We start from the raw sequence: 23509 nt of genomic DNA, 5'->3' as shown, positions 1-23509 counted from the left end.
ATACACTATATACGGTATACATTCATGCAATAATAAGGAAGTAGGAATATCTGACACCCAACGTTCTAAGAAAATGAAGAAAATGTTTAAATTACACATCTAAATGTTAATACTTTTGCATTGCACGTTGCTTTTTATTGTTAGGTGTTGACAGAATATCCCTATTTTGCCAAATATCATACCACATTCGGTAGTTTGTCACATTAAACAATTTACTCCAAATTAAAAGCAAATTTTTTTATTAACTACAAACATTATCTAAAGGTTGCCAAAAAGGCATGTTCTAAACAATGCCATTGCACTTTCTGCAACCCTGAAATATGAAATTAAGATGTTTTTGTACTTTTTCAAGGACGCAAAATAACAGATAATTTCTTAGAATTTAAAAGGTCTTTTGAAACTGATGGTTGATTGATCATTGGCTATCTGGTTGGGCGTGGATCTATAGGTTGAGGACCTTTTTGTCCTATAAATACTGCGAATGTAAAGAGAGACCATCATCGAACAGGTTCAGTCAGCAGTCATGAGGTCTTTGGTGTTCCTGGTGCTCCTCGGAGCCGCTTGTGAGTAGAGACGGCATTCAGCACACCTCACATACATTTTACTGTACTTACTCTTATATGAATGAGTCAATATATACTGATGATCTTTTATTTCTGCAGTTGCTCTGGATGATGACAAGATTGTTGGTGGATATGAGTGCCAGCGTCATTCTCAGCCGTGGCAGGTGTCTCTGAACGTTGGCTACCACTTCTGTGGTGGCTCTCTGGTTAATAACCTTTGGGTTGTGTCTGCTGCTCACTGTTACCAGTCGTAAGTGAACTGTAGTTTAGTTCAGGTTAATTGGTAAAACAATGATTCCTTTAATTGTGAAATTTGATGTTCTCTTTAAGACGCATTGAGGTCCGTCTGGGCGAGCACCTTATTAATGTTAAAGAAAATACTGAGCAGTTCATCTCCTCCGAACGTGTCATCCGCCATCCTCAGTATAGCTCCTGGAACATTGATAATGACATCATGTTGATCAAGCTTAGCAAGCCCGCTGAACTCAACGCATACGTGCAGCCTGTGGCCCTGCCCACATCTTGTGCCCCCGCTGGCACCATGTGCTTAGTCTCTGGATGGGGAAACACCATGAGCTCCAGTGAGTACAGACATGATGATGTCATTTCCTCTGAGCTTTCATCAGAATGAAAAGAATGAAACATCCTTCATTTGTTGTCATTCTGTTGTTATTTTATTTATTTTATTATAGCTGCCGATTCCAACAAGCTTCAGTGTCTGCAAATCCCCATCTTGTCCGAAAGTGACTGTAACAACTCCTACCCCGGCATGATCACAAAATCCATGTTCTGCGCTGGATACCTGGAGGGAGGAAAGGACTCTTGTCAGGTAAAAAATAGCATTTGAATCATTGAAGCACTTACTTACTGAGAAGAAATCAGATCACAATTTACCAGTAAAACTTTTTTCTTTCAGGGTGACTCTGGTGGTCCTGTGGTGTGCAATAACCAGCTTCAGGGTGTTGTGTCCTGGGGTTATGGCTGTGCTCAGAAGAACAACCCTGGTGTCTATGCCAAGGTAAACAAGCATTCTTTTAAATAAGATCTTTAAAGCAATGTTTTTATTATCTGAATAACACACATAAAACAGTTGAATGATCACATTTTCTGTTCTCACAGGTTTGCATTTTCAGCCAATGGCTTGAAACAACTATGAATTCAAACTGAAGCGGCTCTAAAAACACTTTCAGCATTCACACATCCAATTCTGCAATCCATCAATAACCTTTGTATTGGAGATGCAAATTTGTTTGAAAATAAAAGAACTTAATAACATTCTCTTTTACTGCTTTTGTCATTTACTCACATCTCTTGATTTAATCAATACATTAATATTAATTTATTGAGTTAGGCAGACATACATTTATGATGATACTTTCAACCTACCAATGGGAATAACAATGCTATGTTGGCTAGGTGGCTAAAGATGCACACTAAATAACAACTAAACTGAATTATAGAAAATAAAGTTCAATGTTTGTCATCTTGACATGCTTTTGATTGCACGTCATGCTCCTCATTGTAAACTGATTTGAATAAAAAGAATTATGCAAAAGGTCATCCGTCTGATATGCAAGTAAAGCTATAAAAAAGTAAAGATTCAATAAATTGTTGCTTTGGATAAAAGTTTTTGGCAAATGCATAAATGCAGTTAGACCCCTTAAATGTTCACCCTGCTTTACACTGAAAAGGGCGTGTGATCAGGTTGACAGATATAGTGTGCTATTACACAGTAAACTTTACTGTTCTTGTTATAACTTCACACATCCCTCCACAACTTCACACATTACAAAATATGTAAGATATTGATTGTATACAAATATGAGAAATACTTTTTATATTTCAAATGATCAGCAGTTTTAATAAACATCTTTTTCAAAAAACTAGTGTTTTCTGTGAATATGGAATAACAGAGTGTGAAGTCAGACAGCTGCTGAAAGTCCGTATAAAGGTAAAACCTGCCATCAATGTTATGAAGCCTGAAACAACAGCTGTTGGAGAAAACTGATTCATTCCAAAATTAATGTATTTTTATCAACACAATAACAACAGAAATGTACTAATAATAATAAAAATACACATTGAAATTTAATTATTCAAATTATTACTTTATTTTTGTAAGTTTAACACCTGAATGTTAAATATGTGATATAAGTGGCTTTTCACTGTTGCCAAATATTTTATTTGCCTAATTTTTCAAAGTTTTTATCATAAATGATTTAACTCAAAATTGTATTTGATAAGCAAAAAATAACAGCATTTTCAAAAGCGTAATGGTTCAGAAACAAAAGTGGCCTCTCACCTTCAATATTTACCCAATAAACTTTTCTAGAGCTTGGCAAAACTAGAAGGTTATATATTTGTTAATCACACACTAACCAAACATTGAGAAATATCTTAATTCCTGTTTTGTTTGGTTTTATTTTCATACATTTTAAGTCACCTCCTGTGAATTATGAATTATGTTGATGCTTATTTGTACGCCATTGTGTGCTGGTTAAAAAGACTGCTCTGAAGCATAAAAAATCGTGTACATAGTGCTGTTCCACTTTCTGCAACCCTGACATATATACAAGTTATCCAGATGTCATATTGTGCCTGTTCAAGGAAACTAAATAACAGCTTATCACTTAATTTAGGTAGTTTTTTTGGAACTAATCTTTTATTGGTCTTTGCTAAAGCAGTTGGGCGTGGATCTAACTGAATGTTGGTCTTTTTTGTCCTATAAATACTGCGAATGTAAAGCGAGACCATCATCGAACAGGTTCAGTCAGCAGTCATGAGGTCTTTGGTGTTCCTGGTGCTCCTCGGAGCCGCTTGTGAGTAGAGACGGCATTCAGCACACCTCACATACATTTTACTGTACTTACTCTTATATGAATGAGTCAATATATACTGATGATCTTTTATTTCTGCAGTTGCTCTGGATGATGACAAGATTGTTGGTGGATATGAGTGCCAGCCCCATTCTCAGCCCTGGCAGGTGTCTCTGAACGTTGGCTACCACTTCTGCGGTGGCTCTCTGATTAATGAGAATTGGGTTGTGTCTGCTGCTCACTGCTACATGTCGTAAGTGACCTGTACATATTAGTTTAGTAAGAACAAATATTCCCTTCAACCACATTTGACGTTCTCTTTCAGACGCATTGAGGTCCGTCTGGGAGAGCACAACATTGGTATTACCGAAAACACTGAGCAGTTCATCTCCTCTGAACGTGTCATCCCCCATCCCCAGTTTGATAACTGGGACCTTAATAATGACATCATGTTGATCAAGCTTAGCAAGCCCGTTGGACTCGGTGCAAACGTGCAGCCTGTGGCCCTGCCCACATCTTGCCCCCCCGCTGGCACCATGTGCTTAGTCTCTGGCTGGGGAAACACCATGAGCTCCAGTGAGTACAGACATGATGATGTCATTTTCTTAGCTGCCTGTCATCACCTTGGATGAAATAAAACGTCCTTAATTTCAAATCGATGCTTCATGTAAATAACACTTGTTGGGCATGTCGACATTTCATTAATTTTATAGCTGCTGATTCTGACAAGCTTCAGTGTCTGCAAATCCCCATCTTGTCCGACAGTGACTGTAACAACTCCTACCCCGGCATGATCACAAATTCCATGTTCTGCGCTGGATACCTGGAGGGAGGAAAGGACTCTTGCCAGGTAAAGAATGACAATACTTGACCTATACATACATACAAGGAACGACATCGGAACACAAATATCACTATTTACATACAAATAATGAGTTGTTAATTTTCCTTTTCTCAGGGTGACTCTGGTGGTCCTGTGGTGTGCAATAACCAGCTGCAGGGTGTTGTGTCCTGGGGTTATGGCTGTGCTGAGAAGAATCGTCCTGGTGTCTATACCAAGGTAATATTTGCAACTTTTTAAATACAACCATTAAAGCAATGTTTTTTCTGAATGACAAACATTCTTCTTTCTCCAAGGTCTGCATTTTCAACGATTGGATCGATAGCACCATTAAATCTAACTGAAGCGGATCTAAAAACATACCTTCAAAAAAGTCACATGTAACCTCCAATTTGACAACTTTTCAATATTTTTTGTATTGGAAATAAAAGAACCTGTGCAAAAATAAAAGCATTTCATAACAATTTTCTTGCCTTAATTTCTTATTTCACCTTTAATTGAAATTGAACATAGAATAAATAATATTCATTTATGAAAGCAGGTCCTCATATAAATATAAAAAGTCACTTTAGATAAAAACATGTGCTAAATAAAAGTATGAATGGAACTGACAGCCAACCATTCACATTTTATTGTTTTTGAAAATAAAGCTTTTCATTCCTAACATTATGTTTTTGTGTTCCATTGAGAACAAAAGTAATTTTATAAAATAACTTTAGAAATTCATAGAATCTGTTTAAAATAAATTGTATTAATAAAGTTAAAATATATTAATTTAAACACTGTCATCATCTAAATATGTGTAAACAAAAACTATTGCACAGAATATGAGCCTGGGCATCTGTCAGCGCCGTTAGGCGGAACCTCTTTCAGTGGTTGTTTTTACTTCCGGACACTTTAAACTGTCACACACGATAGGCTCACGCAGTCTCTGCTGTTTTGACTTAAATCTATGTTATTTGAGTGAAGTGAAGGCCTAAGTAAGTTTAAAGTGGATGCAGTCGGTGATCTTAGTACCGTGCGTCTCAGTTAGGTTTGTTTTGTAATTTATAACGTAACTTAACAGAGGTTTTTTATTATCTGGGGTTAGTGTCCTTCACTTTGTCTCGCAATGCGACTCACCTTGCGGGCGTTTATTTCCCATGGCCGGGTTGCCCGTCTGATGGGTCTCGGTCCTGAGTCCAGAATTAACATGCTTCGGAATATTCTCACAGGTCTGGTCAGACATGAGAGAATAGAAACAACTAACGCCCGAGCCGATGAGGTTCGCTTCTACGCTGAAAAGGCAAGTGAACATGGTGACTGATTCAATCTGCTATTATATAGGCATAGTGTTCAGTTATGCATAGTTAACATGTTAGTTGATTTTGAATAAAAAGATCAACACGTTTTTTAAATCAAGAGGTGTAACTGTTAACATTAGTTAATGCACAGTGGACTAACATGCACAACTGCTAAACAACGAACATATATTGCTCATTTTTAGTTAATGGATTAAGTAACATTATCAAAAAAACCTTACTGTAAAAGAGTTACCAGTCATTTTGGTAGCCTACTGCCACGACAAAGCTTCAGTTGAGGATATTCCAAAATATATAGACCACAAAACTGTAATTGCAGTTTAGGCTAAAATACACTACAACACTTTAGTTCAGGTTTTGCCCAGATTCTCAATCTGGACTTGTTGCAGAAAGTCTGTGCCAGTCTGCAGAATTGATCAGTTAGTCTGTTTTTATCTGAAAGTTTCAAAATGTCTGCAAGTGTATGATGTCTAGTTTAAAAGAATTCTGTTCAGATTTTAAAAGACTTGTAGAGTATTCCAGCCACAAGACTGTAAATTTAAACTGAAAAGAAACTGTTACAAAAAAACCTGTGAGCCAAAGTTGTGTAAACTTCTAAACAAGAACCTTCGGGTAAATAACACTTAATCACAGTCTTTAAGGAAAAGGTCATCTCAAATCAAAATTGTTTTATTTTGTACTCGCCCACATGATGTTCAACGTGTTTTAAGACCTCCTTGCGTCTTCGGAACACAAATAAAGATGTTTTAGGTGACACCCGAGAGATTTCCAGGCCTCCGTCCTTATAGACATCATGGTTATTGTTGTTGTCAAGGTCCAGAAAAGAACTAATGACATTGTGAAATTGGTCCATCTCCTCATAGTGGCTCAGTAAATTTTTTGAAGCGAGGAAAATACTTTTATGTGTGAAAAACAAACCAAAATACTGACTTTAATAGATATATTCTCCTCTGTGTTGTCAGTCTATGCTTCGTGTTCACAAGAGCACTTCGACGCATGGGCATTCGGTCGTTCCTTTCTTAAAAATTTAATTGAGCCACTATGAGCGGATTTAACGGGGTCTGTTGTACTTTTCTGAACATTGACAACACCTATAATCATGATGTCAATGAGAAGGCCTGGAAATCTCTCGGCTGTCACCTAAAATATCTTTATTTGTGTTCCAAAGATGCCGGGAGGTCTTAAAACATGGTGAACGTCATGTGGGTGAGTGACAAAAAACAAATTTTTTATTTCAAGATGAACTTTTCTTTTAATGTATTTAGATATCTTTAACGTTAAAGGGATACATACGGCCTGAATCAAAACTCCCTGTGTTTTACTTACCCTCAAGGCATCCTAAGTGAATATGACTTTCTTCTTAAAGAATAATGTAGTCGGAATTAAAATACCAAGTATACTTTCGTTTGCCTGCAGCGAATATTAGACATCATCGTTAATAGCGTTGTCAATATGAATATTTATCTTAAACAAACACATCGATTCGCTTCAGAAGACCTTTGTTTAGACCACAGAGCCGTGTCGAGCCGTTCTTTGATCGATGGATGCACTTTTTGGAACTTAAAAAAATTGCCCCCCATTCACTACCATTCTACAGCTTGAAAGTAAAAGTATACGTGGTATTATAACTCTGACTGCATTATTCTTCGAGAAGAAAGTTATATTCACTTAGGATGTCTTGTGGGTGAGTAAAACGCATGGAAATTATGATTCTAGCACGAAGTACCACTTTTAGTTAAAGCACTTAAAAAAGATATGTATTGCGTGTCTAATATCTAATATTTTCTTTCTTTTAGTTGATCGATTATGCCAAAAAGGGGGAAACGAATGAAAAGTCGATGAAAATGGCAGATTTTTGGCTCACGGTGAGTTTCTCAACTCTCTTTACACCTTAAACAATTCAAACACACGTTTAGAAAAATGCAATAATTTCTTTTTTCCACACCTCTTCCATTCAGGAAAAAGATCTGATCCCAAAACTTTTTAAAGTTCTTGCGGCAAGATTCGAAAACCAGACGAGCTACACACGCATGGCCCGCATTCCCAACAGAGAGAATCTGGATCGAGCTCATATGGCTGTACTGGAGTATAAGGGCAACCCTTTTCCTCCTCTGTACCCCGTCAAACGTGTCAGTGAACTCAACTTATTAAACCAACTTCTGAAAGCATACAGGGAAGAAAAGGATCAAATGCTCCTTAAGAAAAAGGACTTATAATCTTATGAGCTGTATTTGTGATATTCCTGTAATAAACAGTCCCTATCATCAAAATAATTAAATTGCAGTTATGTTTAAAAAAATGTGTTTATGGTTCTTCAAGTCCAACTTTCCTGTCCCCAGAGTTCTTTTTTTAGCGTAGCCTCAATAACATCTACAGCTGCATGTCATTGCTACAGAATCTGGATGCAAGGAGCATCTTTCTCAATTGATAGCCTTTTAAAATAACTGTATTTTAACAAATGTATTTGTATGCATGCAGCCTTGAAATTCTATCATTCTGTTATAGTTTAAATATTTTACAAAGTCATGAAACAGAGTCGCAGATCCAAAGAATTATAAATGAAAGGCATAGGAATGCATTTGTTCTGATGATGATGTGCATATATTTTATTTATCAGATTTGTACAGCAGCTACTGAGAGATGAGTTGCCTCTGTTTCTTATCCAATCGCAAAACAAAACAGACAAATGAGTCATTATAGTATAAAGCATTTTAATTTGGCAAAAAGAGTATGTACTGCCAAGTCATTTGACACTTTGAAATGCATTCCATTCAGTATGAACAGTGCAACAGAAATGTGCTTAACTTGATCTCTCTGTGCTCCCCAATGTGCTGTGCTAATATCTATCATATATTCAAAACGTGTGCTCTCTCTCCCTCTGCTTTGTGTGCACACACTCACTCAAGAGATAGAAAAATCATGCCAAAGCCATTTAAAGTAACCTGTTTTTTGGTGGTTTCCAGTTAGCTCAAGTTCAGCATGTAAAAATGCAATGGTTTAAAATAAATTCACTGATACAAGTTGGGTTCCACTAAAAACATATTTGAAATGTGCGGTTTTGTACATAACACAGAAATATATTGAAAAGAGGTTAATTTCAGTTGTATTGTCCAGTATATGGTAAAATGCAGAACATTTGCTAAATAAAATGTGGAAAAATGTATTCAACAGTGGGGAAGGGATTTTTACAGATTTTATCTGTACAGTACATTATAAAAGGTGGCAATAATTTACTGTATTGCATTATGGTTGGATTTACAAGGGACACCAAGGGTAACGGAATACATGTATAAACAGTAAAGTGCTCCATGCAGTTAATACAAATTGTGACGAAAGTGTTGTTACATTTTCATGGGAAACTAAAGTACAAAAACCTTACGACAACCTTTGTAGACTGATAGACAGCTGTTGGTCCACATCTTGCGTAGTAAATGTGTAATTTAATCTACGATTCACGTAACACTCAAAGTTCACAATTAATTAACATTTTTGTTTTTGAAGTCTGAAAAAAAACAATTTTAGAGCCTGAAGATGTATTTTCTGAATTCCACGATGAAACAATGCACCGTGGCCTTGTGGAACAAGAATTTCAGAAGAAGCAGTTACATTTGTTCGTCTTTTCTCATGTCAAATACTGAATATTTATTTTTCAGTATTCGTTTTTAGCACAATGTTGAGCAGGGTTTCTATATTCTGACATTGCAACCATGTTATCTGAACACTAACCTCTTCGAATGAAGTTTAAAATACACTCGAGTCAAACATAGCAACTGACACTTTGTATAAACCAACAAATGGCTTACTTACGGCTAATTCTGTTTAGCAATCTATTTGATCGTATTTTAGCAAAAATGACATACTTCACCTTTAAGACTGCTATTTCTGAAAACTAGGCACACCCAAAATTACACAGAATATATCAGAATGTACTGTAGACAAAGCACAAACATGCGTGGAATACAAATACAGCCTAGTTTTCCACAGTTAACTTGCAGTTTAATATGTTTGCAAAGTATCTAGCTTTATTCAATGTGAATAAAAATATAAATCCTAAATGATCTGAACTTTAAAGACAAAATGTGTAAATAAATTCTCAAAAAAAAAAAAATGTCTCTGATTTTCTTCATGTTAATGAATATAGTAACGGCACCATTTGAAATGAACGAAGCATTATAAAATAGGTAAAGTGTTCATTGTACTGTACACATCGCTATTCTATTCACATTAAGCTTTAAATAACTATACTCTAGATTCGCTGTTGTCTCCTGTCACTCTATTGCACTGCCTATATATTATCTCTGCTTCTCCAATGACTCTCTGGACACTCGCTGGAATATTTATTGCTTTTTATTTTTTAGACGCCGAGTGAGCGGGTTCCTGCCCTCTCCCTCTATGCCTCTCTTTATTCAAGCTGCCCGCATTTCTCTTTACAAATCCAAAGATACATGTTTTGGTAACTTTTTGAAAATGGCTTCCCTCTTGCGTCAATCAAATCTATTGAAATATTTAACTCTGCACTAGGCATTGGAACCCATCCTTGAGGCCCCTTGCATACTAAAATACTCAGTGAAATGGGACGTTAATCGAGGCGGAGGGGGGGAGTGGGCGGAGCTACGAGGCGGTATGGGAGGAGGAAGAGAGGAAAATGTGGACATCAGGTCTGCGGTTGTTGTGATGATCTTATGCTCACTGTTCCTTGGCACTTCCTGTCCCTTCCGGGCCACCGTCTCATCGATCGTCTTAACAGGATCCTTAATAGGTAAACATGAGTATATGAAACTGCCTTATTCTTATATTGTCCTGGCAGATTATCTGATCATGAAAATTAATGAATTTAATTTCCTGAACTTTACATGATTTTTTCCCTACAACATTCAAATACTCACTGAGTGAATGGAAAAGAGCTCTGTGAAGTTTGGCTGAGAGTCTCCTAAGAAGGAGCTGTTCCCATAGGCATGATGAGGAAAGCCCTCTGCCGCCATGCCTTTGGGACTGGAGAGAAGGATGCCTATCTGAGACGTCCGTACGTGGTAAGGAAAGTTCTTATTGGCTGCTGAAGGACGTGTGATTGCCTGAAATCACAGTGTTCGTCACATTTGGTTCATGTCTGAAATCATTGTATTAAATAGGGAATCAATAAACAAAAAACATACCAGAAAGACAACATGAGCATAGAGATGGATGCCGAGTTGGATGCCGTTGACAATCTTCTCCCTGGCCCAGCGGGGGATGCCAAAGTTGGCAATAAGAGCCATGACTGGCACAGCAAAAAACCTAAGGGTGGGACAACAGAAACAGCTAGAGCAACAGTGACAACTAAAGCAATGGATGGGATGGAAGGCACATATTCATCTACTGTGCATAATTAGTTGAATTTCATGTATTGTTGAACTTCATGTATTATTGCATTTCCCCCAAATGGTAATTAAAATGCTACTGAAAATAAACTATATGATATCAACAGTGAGGGCATATTTGAATCAACTGACAACCCTAACAATAATAATTCCTGTAGCTAAAGCATGATGCTGATGTCTTGATGTCTTTGATCCCAGGAAATGCACACATTGAAAAAATGTAAACCCTGTACACACATCTGCCAAATGCCATTTACTGAACTCACCACAGAGTGTACGCTGTGAAGAAGGGGATGTAGAAAGGTTGTTTTTCAGGGTAGTGTTTGAGAGACACCAGAACGGCGTAGCAGAACCATACGTATGCGAGAAGCTGCAGACCCATTAGACCGTACCCTGCCGGGCTGTCATAAGAATACAGCACCTCGCCTGGATCAAAGAACTACAAACACAGCAGAGAGCGATAAAATCACCTACACTTGGCATCCCATCTGTTTGATTGATGGTTTTAAATTTACCCATGACACAAATCTGTTAGGCTGCATGAGAGGAAACCGGTGTAACGGTCCTCAAATCCAAACACCTAAAGCTGTATTAAAGCAAAAGGTGACATTGACAGAAGATGTAATAGGAGGTTCTCTCTGATACAACGCACATCTGTCTCCCTACAACTGGGTCACTCTCTATATCCGTCACTTTATCTATCCCTCTATCTGCCGGGTTCCATTACAGCAGAACGATATGCTCATACTGAGTAACTCCATCTACACTTACATTATGTATAGACTAGCAGTAGGGTGCAGCATGACATAGTCAATAGAGAAAATGAGACATATGGAAATATGACATGTACGGCTACATTTTGAGTATTTAATTTTTGTTTATATGCGGTTATGATGAAGCCTGCTGCATTTTAATATATGGGTGACATTGGGTTTAGAAGAAAAAGTACATTTACTTGAGTTGGTCGCCCTACACTGTATAAAATCCCCTTAAAAATAATAATATGTTTTTCCTGTAAATTTGCAGTCTTTTCTGTAATTCAACGTCTTTTTACTCTTTTTCGAAATTAGACTGTAAAAAATTCTGCAAAAAAACTGACATTTTCCGTCAACTGGGGTGCAAGAAATACATCATTAAAGTAAAACTTTTTTTGTAAAGTGTTATGTTTTTATTACCTAAGAATGAGCTACTTATATCTACACACACCGCAGGTCCCCTAACATGGCATTCGCCATGTTGTTCTACAGTAGCCCTATAAACGGAGGGGAAACGTGACGACATCTTAGTCCTGTGCAACCACCATAGTGCTTTGAAGTGTAGCGATGGAGCTGTTGATTGCAATTTGCAATCTCACCGCTAGAATCTCCATATTTCTTCTTTAATTATATATTTACAATCAAGTCATTCATTATCAATGAATATTTACTGTTGGTCATGGGACGCAGGGATTAGTAGGCCTATAGTAAGTATTGTGCATTATAAAAGAATCATCAAAAAGACATTGAAACTTACCTCTGCTTCGTATATGAAGAGAATAATGTAGGTGATGGTGTACACCGTCATATAAATGGACAGTTTGACAGACCCACTGTGGCTTATTCTTGCCCTGGGTGACAAACAGTAGATGGCCTATGATGAGCTTCACTCTCTCCAGTGGTTAAAAGTATTTGAAAGACACATGGTTCTGACAGCCCGGTCACATTAGCATGATGAGCCTTGTAAATCATTAGTGACATTAAGGGACAAGTAAGAGACTCCCTACCTGGTAACTGTGAATCCCTTTCCCAAGAGAATCAGCATGAGCAGGAAAATCAGGAAGCTCACAGAAAAGAGTAATTTCCCTGGTGAGAGGAAAAGTACCGTTGAGAGTTAGAGAGGTGACCAAAAGTAGGTGACTATCAAATTGTTAGCGCTGAAATTGGGTCAGCATTTAAGGATATGCACAGACAGTCGCACACACGTGACCGGGGCACAAAAAGTGGATGCACTACCAGAATTTTGCAGGATTTTTGCTTTTATTCTGCGAATACAATGAATGGAGAGCAAGGATTTATAGCTATAAAGAGGATGCAAAAGCACTGTTTAACTATTATTTACATGTATTCATTTGGCAGACGCTTTTATCCAAAGCAACTTACAAGTAGGAGAGCATATGAAAAGCTTTTTTATTCAACTTTCATATGATGTATAAATCTCAATTTAAAAACAAAATCCCAAAAGTTTTCCATGTGGTAATCTGAATAATTTACAACTTGTCATTATCACAAAAATAGACCCATTCAGGGAGATACAAGGTTTGTGCGAGGGCTCTTATCACTCTGTCAAGGTATTTTCTGCATTAATGACTGTCTGACTGTACATTACCCTCAAATACAGTGCTTTCCTCACCTAATATCTTCAGACTGCCGTTCCCAACGCCATCCCTGGCATAAAGACCCCAGTAAAAGCAAAAGAAGAGCAGGCTCAACACTGGGAGAAAGGAATCAGAAAGAGAGGCATGGAGATAAGAGAGAAAAGATATACGTCAACGTGGAAGCGGCATCAAGAGGGCAAAGACAGGAGCAGAATGTGAGGAGGAGATAAGGAAGAAATAAAGAAGAAGGAGACAAGGTTTGACACAAGAGATATTGTTATGCATTCAGTGTTGCAAACGGCTGCATCATAAAAGAAACGTGTGTTTGTGTGGAGCGGAGGTGTGCAGTGGTTGCTCTCACCTTCGACTCCAGCCGCAGTCATAAACATCTTATAGGTGGTGTGGAGCAGCTGTCTTCCCTTTAAATTATCTTAAAGAATATTGCAAAGAGAGCAAGAGAGAGATTTAGGGGAGATGTATTATTAAAAGTGGAGAGACTTAAAGCAGAGAGGCACCATAACATTTGTTTGATGAGGAGGAGATGGCTAAAAATATCATTCAATTTAGCTCTGAATAATAACGTTTGCAAATGATATACCGAGATGATTGGAATTGAGGCTGTTATACCTACAGGACATAAAAACTTACACGCAAAGTAACAAGACAGTGTAAACACAGAAGCAAATATGACCAGGAATGTGATGTCGGTTTCCAGGATGCCTGAAACAGAAATAAAGCATTTTATTAGACACTTTTAAAATCATATATGAAGCATTTTTGACTGCAAACGTAAATGAATACTTTGTCAACATTTGATGTAATATTACTTTTTTTTGTCTCACCAAATTCATCTGCTGAGAAATGCCGGGTCCAGAACGACTGTCCGTTGGTTAATGTCATTTCATATTCCAGCTGCAGCCCATCTCCCTGCGGTACACGATAAAGCAAAAAAAGATTGAGTTTAGAGGAGACAAGAGCAGGATATGCAAAACGAAGAGAGCGTAAAAGCGAGCAGGGAGCCGGAGAGATCCATACAAACACAGAGTGCACAAATAGATCTTACGCTATAAAAGACTTCAAAGCAGCAGAGTTTCTAGCTGTTGAGAGGATTTTGGCCGGCTTAATAAAAGAGAAACACTTTGATTTCACTTGGCAGGAAAAACCCATTCTCTCTCTCTCCCTCCCTCCATCAAAAGGGTGAGGAGCATGAAGCATGGCCTATCACAAAATCAATGTGCCCAGAGACGGAGAGGCGAGATAGAGCAGCACAAAGATATGGAGTGTGAGGGGCACGGGGAAAGGACGTTAGATACAAAGTGAATGAGCACGAAAGGCAGAAGTGAGTAATCAAAGCCTGTAACACAAGCCCGGTGGTTCAGAGATGTAAGACTGGGCAACGAGAAAGGAAGTATAAGGGAGACAGAAGAAAAATTGGTAGCAGGCACAGAGAAGCTCCCATAGGGACAATGCAAGGAGACAATGCTTAACTTTAGTCCAACAGGATCTAGTGGCGTGTCCATCAACCTGCCTATGAACAACCCTTTCAACTTTGTCCCATTTAACCAGCTAAAGTCCCTTTAAGTTTTGATATACAGGACATACAAAAGTAGTCAAACAGATCAGTGACCTGCATATATTGCAGATATACTGTTTAATGTTTAAATCGACCAAAATGTTCAGAAATCAAGATAAAAAATAGAAGCAAAACCACGAGAACACTAGACATTCAGCAGGAAATAATCCATCAGGCTTTAGCGTTCTCTATTTAACGCTACTATTAAAGTTTATAGTTAGCACTTACACCGCACTTGCTGAGCGCGATGTACCACCATCTCTCTCGGACCGAACGAAAACTCCGACCTCCTACGCAACTCAGCATGTCCTCATTGCCCTCGGTTTCAACCTGACAAAGACAGACACAAAATTTGCTGTTTAGCATGCAACACTGGTTAAAGATGTATAACTTTTAGGGTTAAAATATTACTTTTTTTCTCAATAAAAACTTATTATAGAATTTGTAGTCTTAACATTGTGATGTCTTCAACAGTTCTTATTTCTGTGGCTCAACAGAGCTACACTGTCAAAATCATTTTTTCTTCCGTTTCTTACCACACAGCCGGACCAGGTGTAGCTGGTGGTCAGGTTGATGACCTGGTTGTTTTCAGGCCTCAATACTGATTCTTTTTGATAACAGTCCTGCAGAGCAAATAAACAGTATGTCACACATTTACATTTAGTCCTTTAGCAGACGCTTTTATGCCGAACTATTGCTTTAAGTTGCCGATTTGCAGGGGCTTCCCACTGACACATGTTTTCCCACAATAAATTCCCACTATGCAGATTTGCTACATGGAAGGAAAAATCACACATATACATATATATATTAACTCAAACATTCACTGACACCATGCATTTTGGACCATGCAGTTGGCTCTTAATCCATAGGGCATTGCTGACATATCTCTTTTAATCCTCTAGTTTTGAAGCCCTCAATACTGTGCTGTTCATGCAATTGGTCTCTGTTCATACATGCATAGACACAGTGTCAGTACATTCAGTATTTTCACATACACAGACACAGGATCTGTGAGTCTATGTCTCACCTTGTCCAGACTCTTGTACACAGCTGGCCACTGAGAGCTTTCATCAAAGTACAGCAATATGTTCTGACAGCAACGGGACTTTCAGAGAAATAAGACAGAGATGGACAGACAGACAGATGAAAAAAGTGGGGAAAAGAGAGACAAGGGAGAGAGAAAGAGTGAGAATGCGAGAGAGAGAGAGAGAGAGAGAGAGAGAGAGAGAGAAAGCGAGAGAGAGAGAAAGAGAGAAAGAAAGAGAGAGAGAAAGAGAGAAAGAGAGAAAGAGAGAAAGAGAGTGAGAGAGTGAGAGAGAGAGAGAGAGAGAGAGAGAGAGAGAGAGAGATTAATTTTGTCCTGACAAGCGGCTGACAAATACAGAAAGTAGATATAAGTCTGACAACAAATCAATTTATATTGCTTTATATTGGACAAGAGGTGCTCAATCCTGCACCTGGAGATGTACCTTCCCGAAGAGTTTGCTTGTAACAACACTCCCACACACCTGCATGTCATTTGAAGTGAACTTTAATATTGTGATCAGCTACTGGATGTACTCTTTGCAGAAAGGTAAATCAGGATAAGGATCGAGTTAAATTATTTACAGTGTTCTTACAGTGTTTAATGCTTCGAAATAAAATGAATAAACAGAGCGAAAATAAATCTTTGAGTGTTTGTAATGAAATAAAACAAAAAAATATGTAATGCAGCTGGAAACAAATGTATTTGTTGAGTGTATGTGATCAGGAAAGACAACATCTGTAATTCAGTTATTTAGAGGTAATGCAATCTTACCTTGGGGTACCGGAACCTAAAGTCCAATCGACCAAAATCAGTTAGGAAGCAAAACCTTGTTAGAAACACCCATTCCTGTGAAGAGGGGAAGGGCAACAGAAATAAGACATATAGTAAGTGGATTCAGTTTTTCAGAATTTACTATTTATAAGTATGTGTTTAAGTGAAATTCTCGTTTTTGTTACTTTCTGTGAAACTGTGTCAAAATTCTCCCAAATAACATTTTTAGTTGCATGTGTTTGAAGAGAACTGAAACAGGACAAACCGGTCCAAATAACAAAATATTGGCAATATTTGCAAATGGGTAAACTGTACCATTTGTCCAATGGTGTGACAACAAAAATTTGGAATACAAACTGTTAATAATAGGCTATTATTTTATGGCAGCGGCTATTTACACTAAGTGTAAGTAGGTTCTATTTGCACTAACCAAAAATAGCAGTATTTTCTTTGAATTCGGTAGAAATAGTAGTTAAATGCTAATGGTACTTAATCATAGTGGCAGATAACAACTTATTGAGAACTTATTGACACCTACCCCAACCTTACCCTAAGTCTAAATTTTAAGTCTTAAATAATTTTTTTAAACAAATGCCTTTGTGATCTGTAATGTGATAGAAAAAGGTAAAAGAGCGCTTTCAGAGAGAGGTGGATTACAACCCCATTCTCCAGTACCAAAGCTATATACAGACTTTACACTTTACACCACTGGTGTCACTGTTTGAAATTACATCGTTCTCACACTTCCTCTATTCCAATCACATATTGGTGGACAGAGCTAGTGCAAAGTCTCTGTCAACGTGGCAGACTATTTGTACTCAGTCTAAATAGATACTCCGTTATTTTATATTATGTTGATGGATGTAATATAATGGAATATGCCAGATTGTTTGAGAGATTTCAAAACACACAATCCATTCTCTCAGTCTTTTACATTGCTGCTAGGTGACATTATGTCATTCTTGAGGTTTGTTTCTGTTGAAATTCAATAGATGGAATTGTCACAATGTATGTAGAAATGCTGATTAAAGACAAAACTTTATACACTGTTAATTTTAAACAACTGTACCTGTATCTAACAACTGGATGACAAGCAGTCCGGCTTCAAAACAAACCACTCCACTGCACTGCTATCGGTCACAGAAGCACTGCGGCTAGTTTTACTGCGGCTAGTTGTACTGGCTGTTATACTGACAACACCCATATTTACATCTCGTTTCACCCAGACGATACCACTGTAGCAGCTTTTGTTACAGCCTGCCTAAAAGACATCTCAGCTTGGATATAAGAGCATCACCTCCAGCTGAACCCTGCCAAGACAGAACTACTTGTTTTTCCCAAGTCACTCCTTCCAAAACAGCCAGGAATCTCCGAGTCATATTTGATGAACAGCTGTCCTTCAATGATCACATTGCAAAGACAACGCGTCATGCCGTCATGCTTTATTCAGCATTGGAAAGGTTAGACCCTACCTCACTGAGCATGCGGCACAACTCCTTGTCCAGGCCCTGGTAATCTCAAAGTTGGACCACTGCAATGCTCTTCTTGCTGGTCTTCCGGCAAAGCTATCAAACCATTCCAGCTGGTTCAGAATGCAGCAGCACACCTCATCTTCCAACAGCCCAAAAGGGCTCTTGTGACACCCCTTTTCATCTCTCTCCACTGGCTACCGGTTGAAGCCCGTATCAGATTTAAGCCACTAACGCTTGCCTACAGGACTATCACTGGCTCATCTTAATGGTTGGTTCACACCCTCCTACACTCCTATACCCCATCAAGAACCCTGTGTTCAGCAAACGAGCTGTGTCTTGTACTGCCTTCTCAAAAGTGTTCTGTGAAAACATGACAAATGAGAAAAAGAAAAAAACCTAACCCTCTTATTGGTCTGGCTTTTGTTGAAACTAGTAACTTTGTGTAAGCACCTACTGTATTATTGCTCCTGTATGACATATTGCTTATTGATCCCTGAACTCTCTGTAAGTCACTTTGGATAAAAGCGTCTGCTAAATGACTTAATGTAAATGTAACTCTGATCACACCCTTGCAAGCACCAAAAGCATACAGTATTTTAGGGTTTCATCTTAACAACATAAACAAATCTTACCGCGCATGCCCACTTTTGAGACCCCCAACTAAACCTCCGGTACACATTCACAAACAATAAAGTACCTGTAGATTATTTCTGATAATAATAAAAAAGCAAGAAGAACCATTACTTGGCTAAACTTGTCTCTCCAATATTTTGAATTAAGACTCCAATACCAAGCTCAAACGCTAAATGTCAATGTACCATACGGTTTCTTTAAATGTGTCTACACTACAGGAACCATTCAACAAATTGTTTATTTAATAAAATTAACATACAACAAAATTCAACAAATCGTCTTTTTAATAGTAATATTATACAAAAAATTATAATATAAATTAAAATAAAAATCAATTAAATAAAATATAAATATTTATATGATTTTACAGTTAACTGGGGGTCAGGCACGTGCACGTCTGATGAATCGATCTAAATGAGTTCTGAAAAGGTTCACTATTTAGACATGACCTGGTTGGTCTAGGAGACACTTTTATCCACTTTAAGCGCACTTATATCAAGCACTGGCCCCGGAATTTGTTCAAGGACACACGATTCACTCCTTGCACAGATCTAACCGGTAACCTTCTGATCAAAATCCCTGAGTTCCCATGCCTACATCACCCAACCCAGGAAAAGTCCGCTAATATCATAAATGAAATCTGATATAATGCACTGATAACCATTTAAAGGCACAGCAATAGTTCATGGGGTTCATAAGGTTTAGTATTCATAGATTTGGTTGGATCTTGTCTCATATACTCGTTCTTTCCCCTTCTCCCAAACTTACACTGACAGACACACACACACAATCATTGAAGCGTGAGAAGGCACAAAGTGGGCTCAGCTCTTAAGCCCTTGTTCATATTAACTTCCTCTGCACTGTTGGTGGTTTCCATAACAACCAGTCTCCTTGACAATACGGGCCAGCAACCCTAAGACTCCCTGACCCAGAACCAAGCCCGACCAACCATTAAGATGAGTCAGGAGTCACGTGACCAGTCATGTGAAAGACCACCTTGTATCCATAAGAATGGGCACACACAAACCCACACACACATACACCTACGGTCAGTCAGACGGTTAAACAAACACCCAAAAACACCTCTGAAACAAGAAAATGTCATGGCGACACATTGCACTTTGCAGCTGCTTTAGAAACCACGAGAGACCGAACTCTCTCGCTCAACCTGTCCTATCCTCAGATTTATAACTGAAGCACAAAACTTACACAACGTTTTTATGTGTGTGTTCTGTTCATTTTATTCCCATCTGCCCCATTTCTCCATGTTGGTGCGTGCCCATATGTACTCTGAGTTTGTGTCTCAGCAATTCTCTCTGCAACTGAGACCCAAACCAGATGAAAGTCCTCTGTTGTTGTCCCTCTAAGGTGGTGTTTCAGATAAGATTTGTGAATTTGTTTAAAAGGGTACACTTAAACCGTACTGCTGCAGACCTGTTAATGGATAAATGTCGATTGGCTGCAGAACAGAATGTGTGTCTTGTGTTGCCGAATGGGCCATAAAGAGCACCCCTATTATTACCTGTCACCCACCTTATACCCCCACGGATACTACATTGTAACACAAAGTCATTGAAGCAGTCAGAGGGAGGCAAAGATATAGAGCATTAAGAAACAACATTAATCAAACACTATATCCACATGCAGAATATCCGGTCACTTTAGCGAATCAGTGGCGGCCTCACCTTACTATGTCTTTCTGGATCTCCGTCCCGCTCGCTAAGCCTCATTAACAATTAATTACCAATCAACTAGTCATGTCATCCCAGGTCCACTGGGCGTTTAAATGATTCATTACATAAGTTGCACAATCGAGCAACACATAAATATACTCACATGCACTCACACACACACAGCTACGTCAACCTGAGGGCCCCAGGGAAGAGTCTTTTATGCCTTTGGTGCTGTTGGTAAGACAGACTGTTACCTTTACAACCCACTGCCATGATAGATGTGGGCTGTTCCTGAACTTTACTTCACAGAATGTGCTGGAATGGCTATCAAATCCCCAAGCAGTTATTTTTTGCTATGTTTAAATACATCCTCCTAACACTTGATATAAAGATCTATAACTATACTATCTGCTGGTTGATTTGCCCGAAACCTTTGGAAGGTCTGGTGGTGCAATGTTTGCCCCAAATAACATCATCTACCACAAGTTGAAGTTTGAGTATCAAACTTTTAAAATGTATACGACAAAACAAATACCTCCTTTTCTCTGTAGATATTAGGAGTAGGACACCTGTAGATTAATCTCTTAAAGGGATAGGTTACCCAAAAATGAAACTTCTGTCATAATTTACTCACCCTCTTGTCATTCCAAACCTCTATGACTTTCTTTCTTCCGCAGAAAACAAAAGAAGATATTTGGAAGAAAGCTGGTAATCGAACACTCATTCACTTCGATTGTATGGACACAAATCCAATGCACGTGAATGGGTGTCGGTTGACAACATCCTTTAAAATATCTTCTTTGGTGTTCTGCAGAAGAAAGTAAGTCAAACACATTTGAAATGACAAAAAGTGTAGCAGATGCATATTCAGCAAGTAGGTGATCATTGCTTGTGCTTGTACATTAAAAGTGTACCGTACGTGCACTTCTGTTACCATGCAGAGAAAATATATATATTATTTTACGTTTTTATAAATGTTTAATCCCTTTAAACATGATATATACGGTAAAACACAAGTGTGTGTGTGTGCATATGCGTTTGCATGGCAATGTGACAGAGCGACCTTGTAAGGAAACAAACAGAAGTGAGATTAATGGACTGTTTAACCGTCTCATACGGAGCCCCTCAAACAGAGCAAGATCAGCATTTAGACACGATTGAACAGATTTGCACTGCATTACCCATTAGCCAGACAAAAAACATTCATTAGATCGCCCGCATTAATTATATCGCATTGACAGTCTGAAAGTTAGAGAAACAATCTGTATGATGTCCATCCATGAAACATATAAAGAGTTAATAGCAGGATGTGCAAACTGCTCTTTCCGATACAATATGTATGTGTGGCGATGAAGGTGTGATGTGGAAGAAAATATTTTTGTGAATTACAATGTCTCTCAAACAACGCTGAGTTTAAGAGGTATGAGACAGTGCATGAGTAATCTGTTTTAGTTACTTTTTGGAGTTTGATACCAACATTCACTTTCATTGTTTGGTAAAGATAAGCATGGAAGTCTTGTGTGTTCTACAAAAGTGATTGAATTTACAGGTTTGAAACAACATGACAGTCAGTAAATTAAACAGCTTCATGAGGGTCATACATATAGAGAAGGTGCTCTATGGATTTTTTTTGTTAGGAAATATTCCCCTTTAAAGGGAAGGTTAACCTGTCATGAGTTGCTCCAAACCTGTATACATTTCTTTGTTTGGTTGAACAGATAAAGGTATTTGGATGAGTCCTTGTAACCAAAGTCCTTGTTATTAGACACGTTGACTACCATATTAGGAAAAATGACAATGGCAGTCAAAAGTGTCCAACTGTTGGCTGTCCTCCATTCTTCAAAATATATTTTTTTGTTCATTATAATAAGTATAAATTATTTTTCCTATGGTAGTCAATGGGGTCCAATAACTGTTTGGTTATAAGCATTCTTCCAAATATATTTCGCTGTGTTCAACCAAACAAAGAAATGTATACAGGTTTGGAACAACTTTGGAGAGTAATTCATGACAGGTTAACCTTCCCTTTAAAGGTGAATCTTTCCTGACAAAATCCAGCAGCTCTGTGAGTTTATCAAATAATAACCCGTAATGACTTTCCGCCAGCTCGCTAAACAATGCAAAAAATAACTCCCCGATAAGATACATTTCCATTAAAACCCCATTTCAATGTAATAAGTAACTCTTGTTAACGTTGCTGCCTATATTGTGCGTTATTTGTATGCGAGTTTGGGGCGCAGGGTTCAATTTGGACACAACACACACAATAATCCTCATTACACACTCTCACACATACACACACACTCACAAGCTAACAGCCTTTAATCTGTTTGCACACCAGCATCACCATATTCAAACCCGGTATAACGAGTCTGTAATGGCATTATGATATTAGAAAGATGAGCATAATGGTCGATGCACACCTGTAACGACACGGTCGTTAAAAGGACGGCTGTTTCGACGCTTCAAGTTGACACTGTTAAAAATGTAGTTTTTATGGCTGTTATCCGTTTTAGGACGGAGTAAGCTTTCACTAGCTCACTACTATCAGGGTGTAATGATCTTGGCAAAGCACAGGCGTCCAGATGAGATCAAACGCAGAGGCGTTCAAATACACGCACGCACACAACAGCCCATTTATAACAGAGGCATGAGGAGATGCGCAGCAAACCCTGACCAAACAATGACGAATTACCAGCAGAACAGTATAAAATGTAAACACGCTGCTCACCTCTTTTGTATTGACGATACCTCTGACGTATTTTCCCAAAACTGACCCGACGCACAAAATACTGGACACCACAGCGAGTCCTAATACTTTCTCCATTTTCACCTGTGCACCGCGTACAGATTCTTTTCTTTCCCTCCAGTAGTGTGCAAGGCTGGTTGACACTACGGAGATCTGCACAGTGTGGCTGCCAGATGCGCGCTCTCGTTCTTGCTCTCAAATGTATCCCCAGTATTTTGGGCGGGAGCGCGCTTGGTTTCACACTCTCTGTCAGGATGGCGTGAAATGCGCGCAGCCGACATTTTTATTGCGACGCATTACACAAATAGCTGTCCTTTATACAGGCGCAATGCTTTATTGATTCAACATCTACGCCTATTTGTTAGGCCTGTTTAACA

At 38.4% G+C, this 23509-nt stretch overlaps 4 protein-coding genes across 5 annotated transcripts; 3 read left to right on the top strand and 1 right to left on the bottom strand.

Annotated features, from left to right (window-relative positions):
* Positions 1–523: 523 nt before the first annotated feature.
* Positions 524–1816, top strand: LOC306901330 (trypsin-2-like; the record flags this gene model as incomplete). Its single annotated transcript, XM_079469010.1, has 6 exons — positions 524–563; positions 663–813; positions 894–1144; positions 1256–1392; positions 1480–1581; positions 1683–1816. 6 exons carry the CDS (start codon positions 524–526, stop codon positions 1728–1730), a joined length of 729 nt encoding a protein of 242 aa, XP_079325136.1. The 3' UTR covers positions 1731–1816.
* A 1309-nt stretch (positions 1817–3125) lies between these two features.
* On the top strand, positions 3126–4684 carry LOC306901528 (trypsin-2-like). Its single transcript, XM_079469326.1, has 6 exons — positions 3126–3382; positions 3482–3632; positions 3705–3955; positions 4093–4229; positions 4338–4439; positions 4517–4684. Exons 1-6 carry the CDS (start codon positions 3343–3345, stop codon positions 4562–4564), a joined length of 729 nt encoding a protein of 242 aa, XP_079325452.1. The 5' UTR covers positions 3126–3342; the 3' UTR covers positions 4565–4684.
* A 391-nt stretch (positions 4685–5075) lies between these two features.
* Positions 5076–8259, top strand: mrpl17 (mitochondrial ribosomal protein L17). Its single transcript, XM_079469189.1, has 4 exons — positions 5076–5200; positions 5311–5505; positions 7318–7386; positions 7480–8259. Exons 2-4 carry the CDS (start codon positions 5332–5334, stop codon positions 7735–7737), a joined length of 501 nt encoding a protein of 166 aa, XP_079325315.1. The 5' UTR covers positions 5076–5200; positions 5311–5331; the 3' UTR covers positions 7738–8259.
* Positions 8218–23422, bottom strand: tmem145 (transmembrane protein 145). Of its 2 annotated transcripts, XM_079469187.1 has the most exons (15): positions 23115–23422; positions 16606–16680; positions 15835–15912; positions 15341–15427; positions 15033–15134; positions 14074–14158; positions 13880–13951; positions 13593–13661; positions 13267–13347; positions 12641–12719; positions 12391–12484; positions 11145–11317; positions 10675–10795; positions 10408–10593; positions 8218–10272 (listed from the first exon to the last, which is right to left on the bottom strand). In XM_079469187.1, exons 1-15 carry the CDS (start codon positions 23208–23210, stop codon positions 10039–10041), a joined length of 1632 nt encoding a protein of 543 aa, XP_079325313.1. In that variant the 5' UTR covers positions 23211–23422; the 3' UTR covers positions 8218–10038. The 2 variants fall into 2 exon arrangements, with proteins under 2 accessions (XP_079325313.1, XP_079325314.1); XM_079469188.1 differs by lacking the exon at positions 15835–15912 and having other exon boundaries at positions 23115–23388.
* Positions 23423–23509: the final 87 nt, after the last annotated feature.

This window comes from Barbatula barbatula (genome assembly GCF_947034865.1).
Source record: "Barbatula barbatula genome assembly, chromosome: 12".
Taxonomy (NCBI): domain Eukaryota; kingdom Metazoa; phylum Chordata; class Actinopteri; order Cypriniformes; family Nemacheilidae; genus Barbatula; species Barbatula barbatula.
Note: the sequence above shows the minus strand (reverse complement) of the source record. Positions and strands in the feature narration are given on the sequence as shown.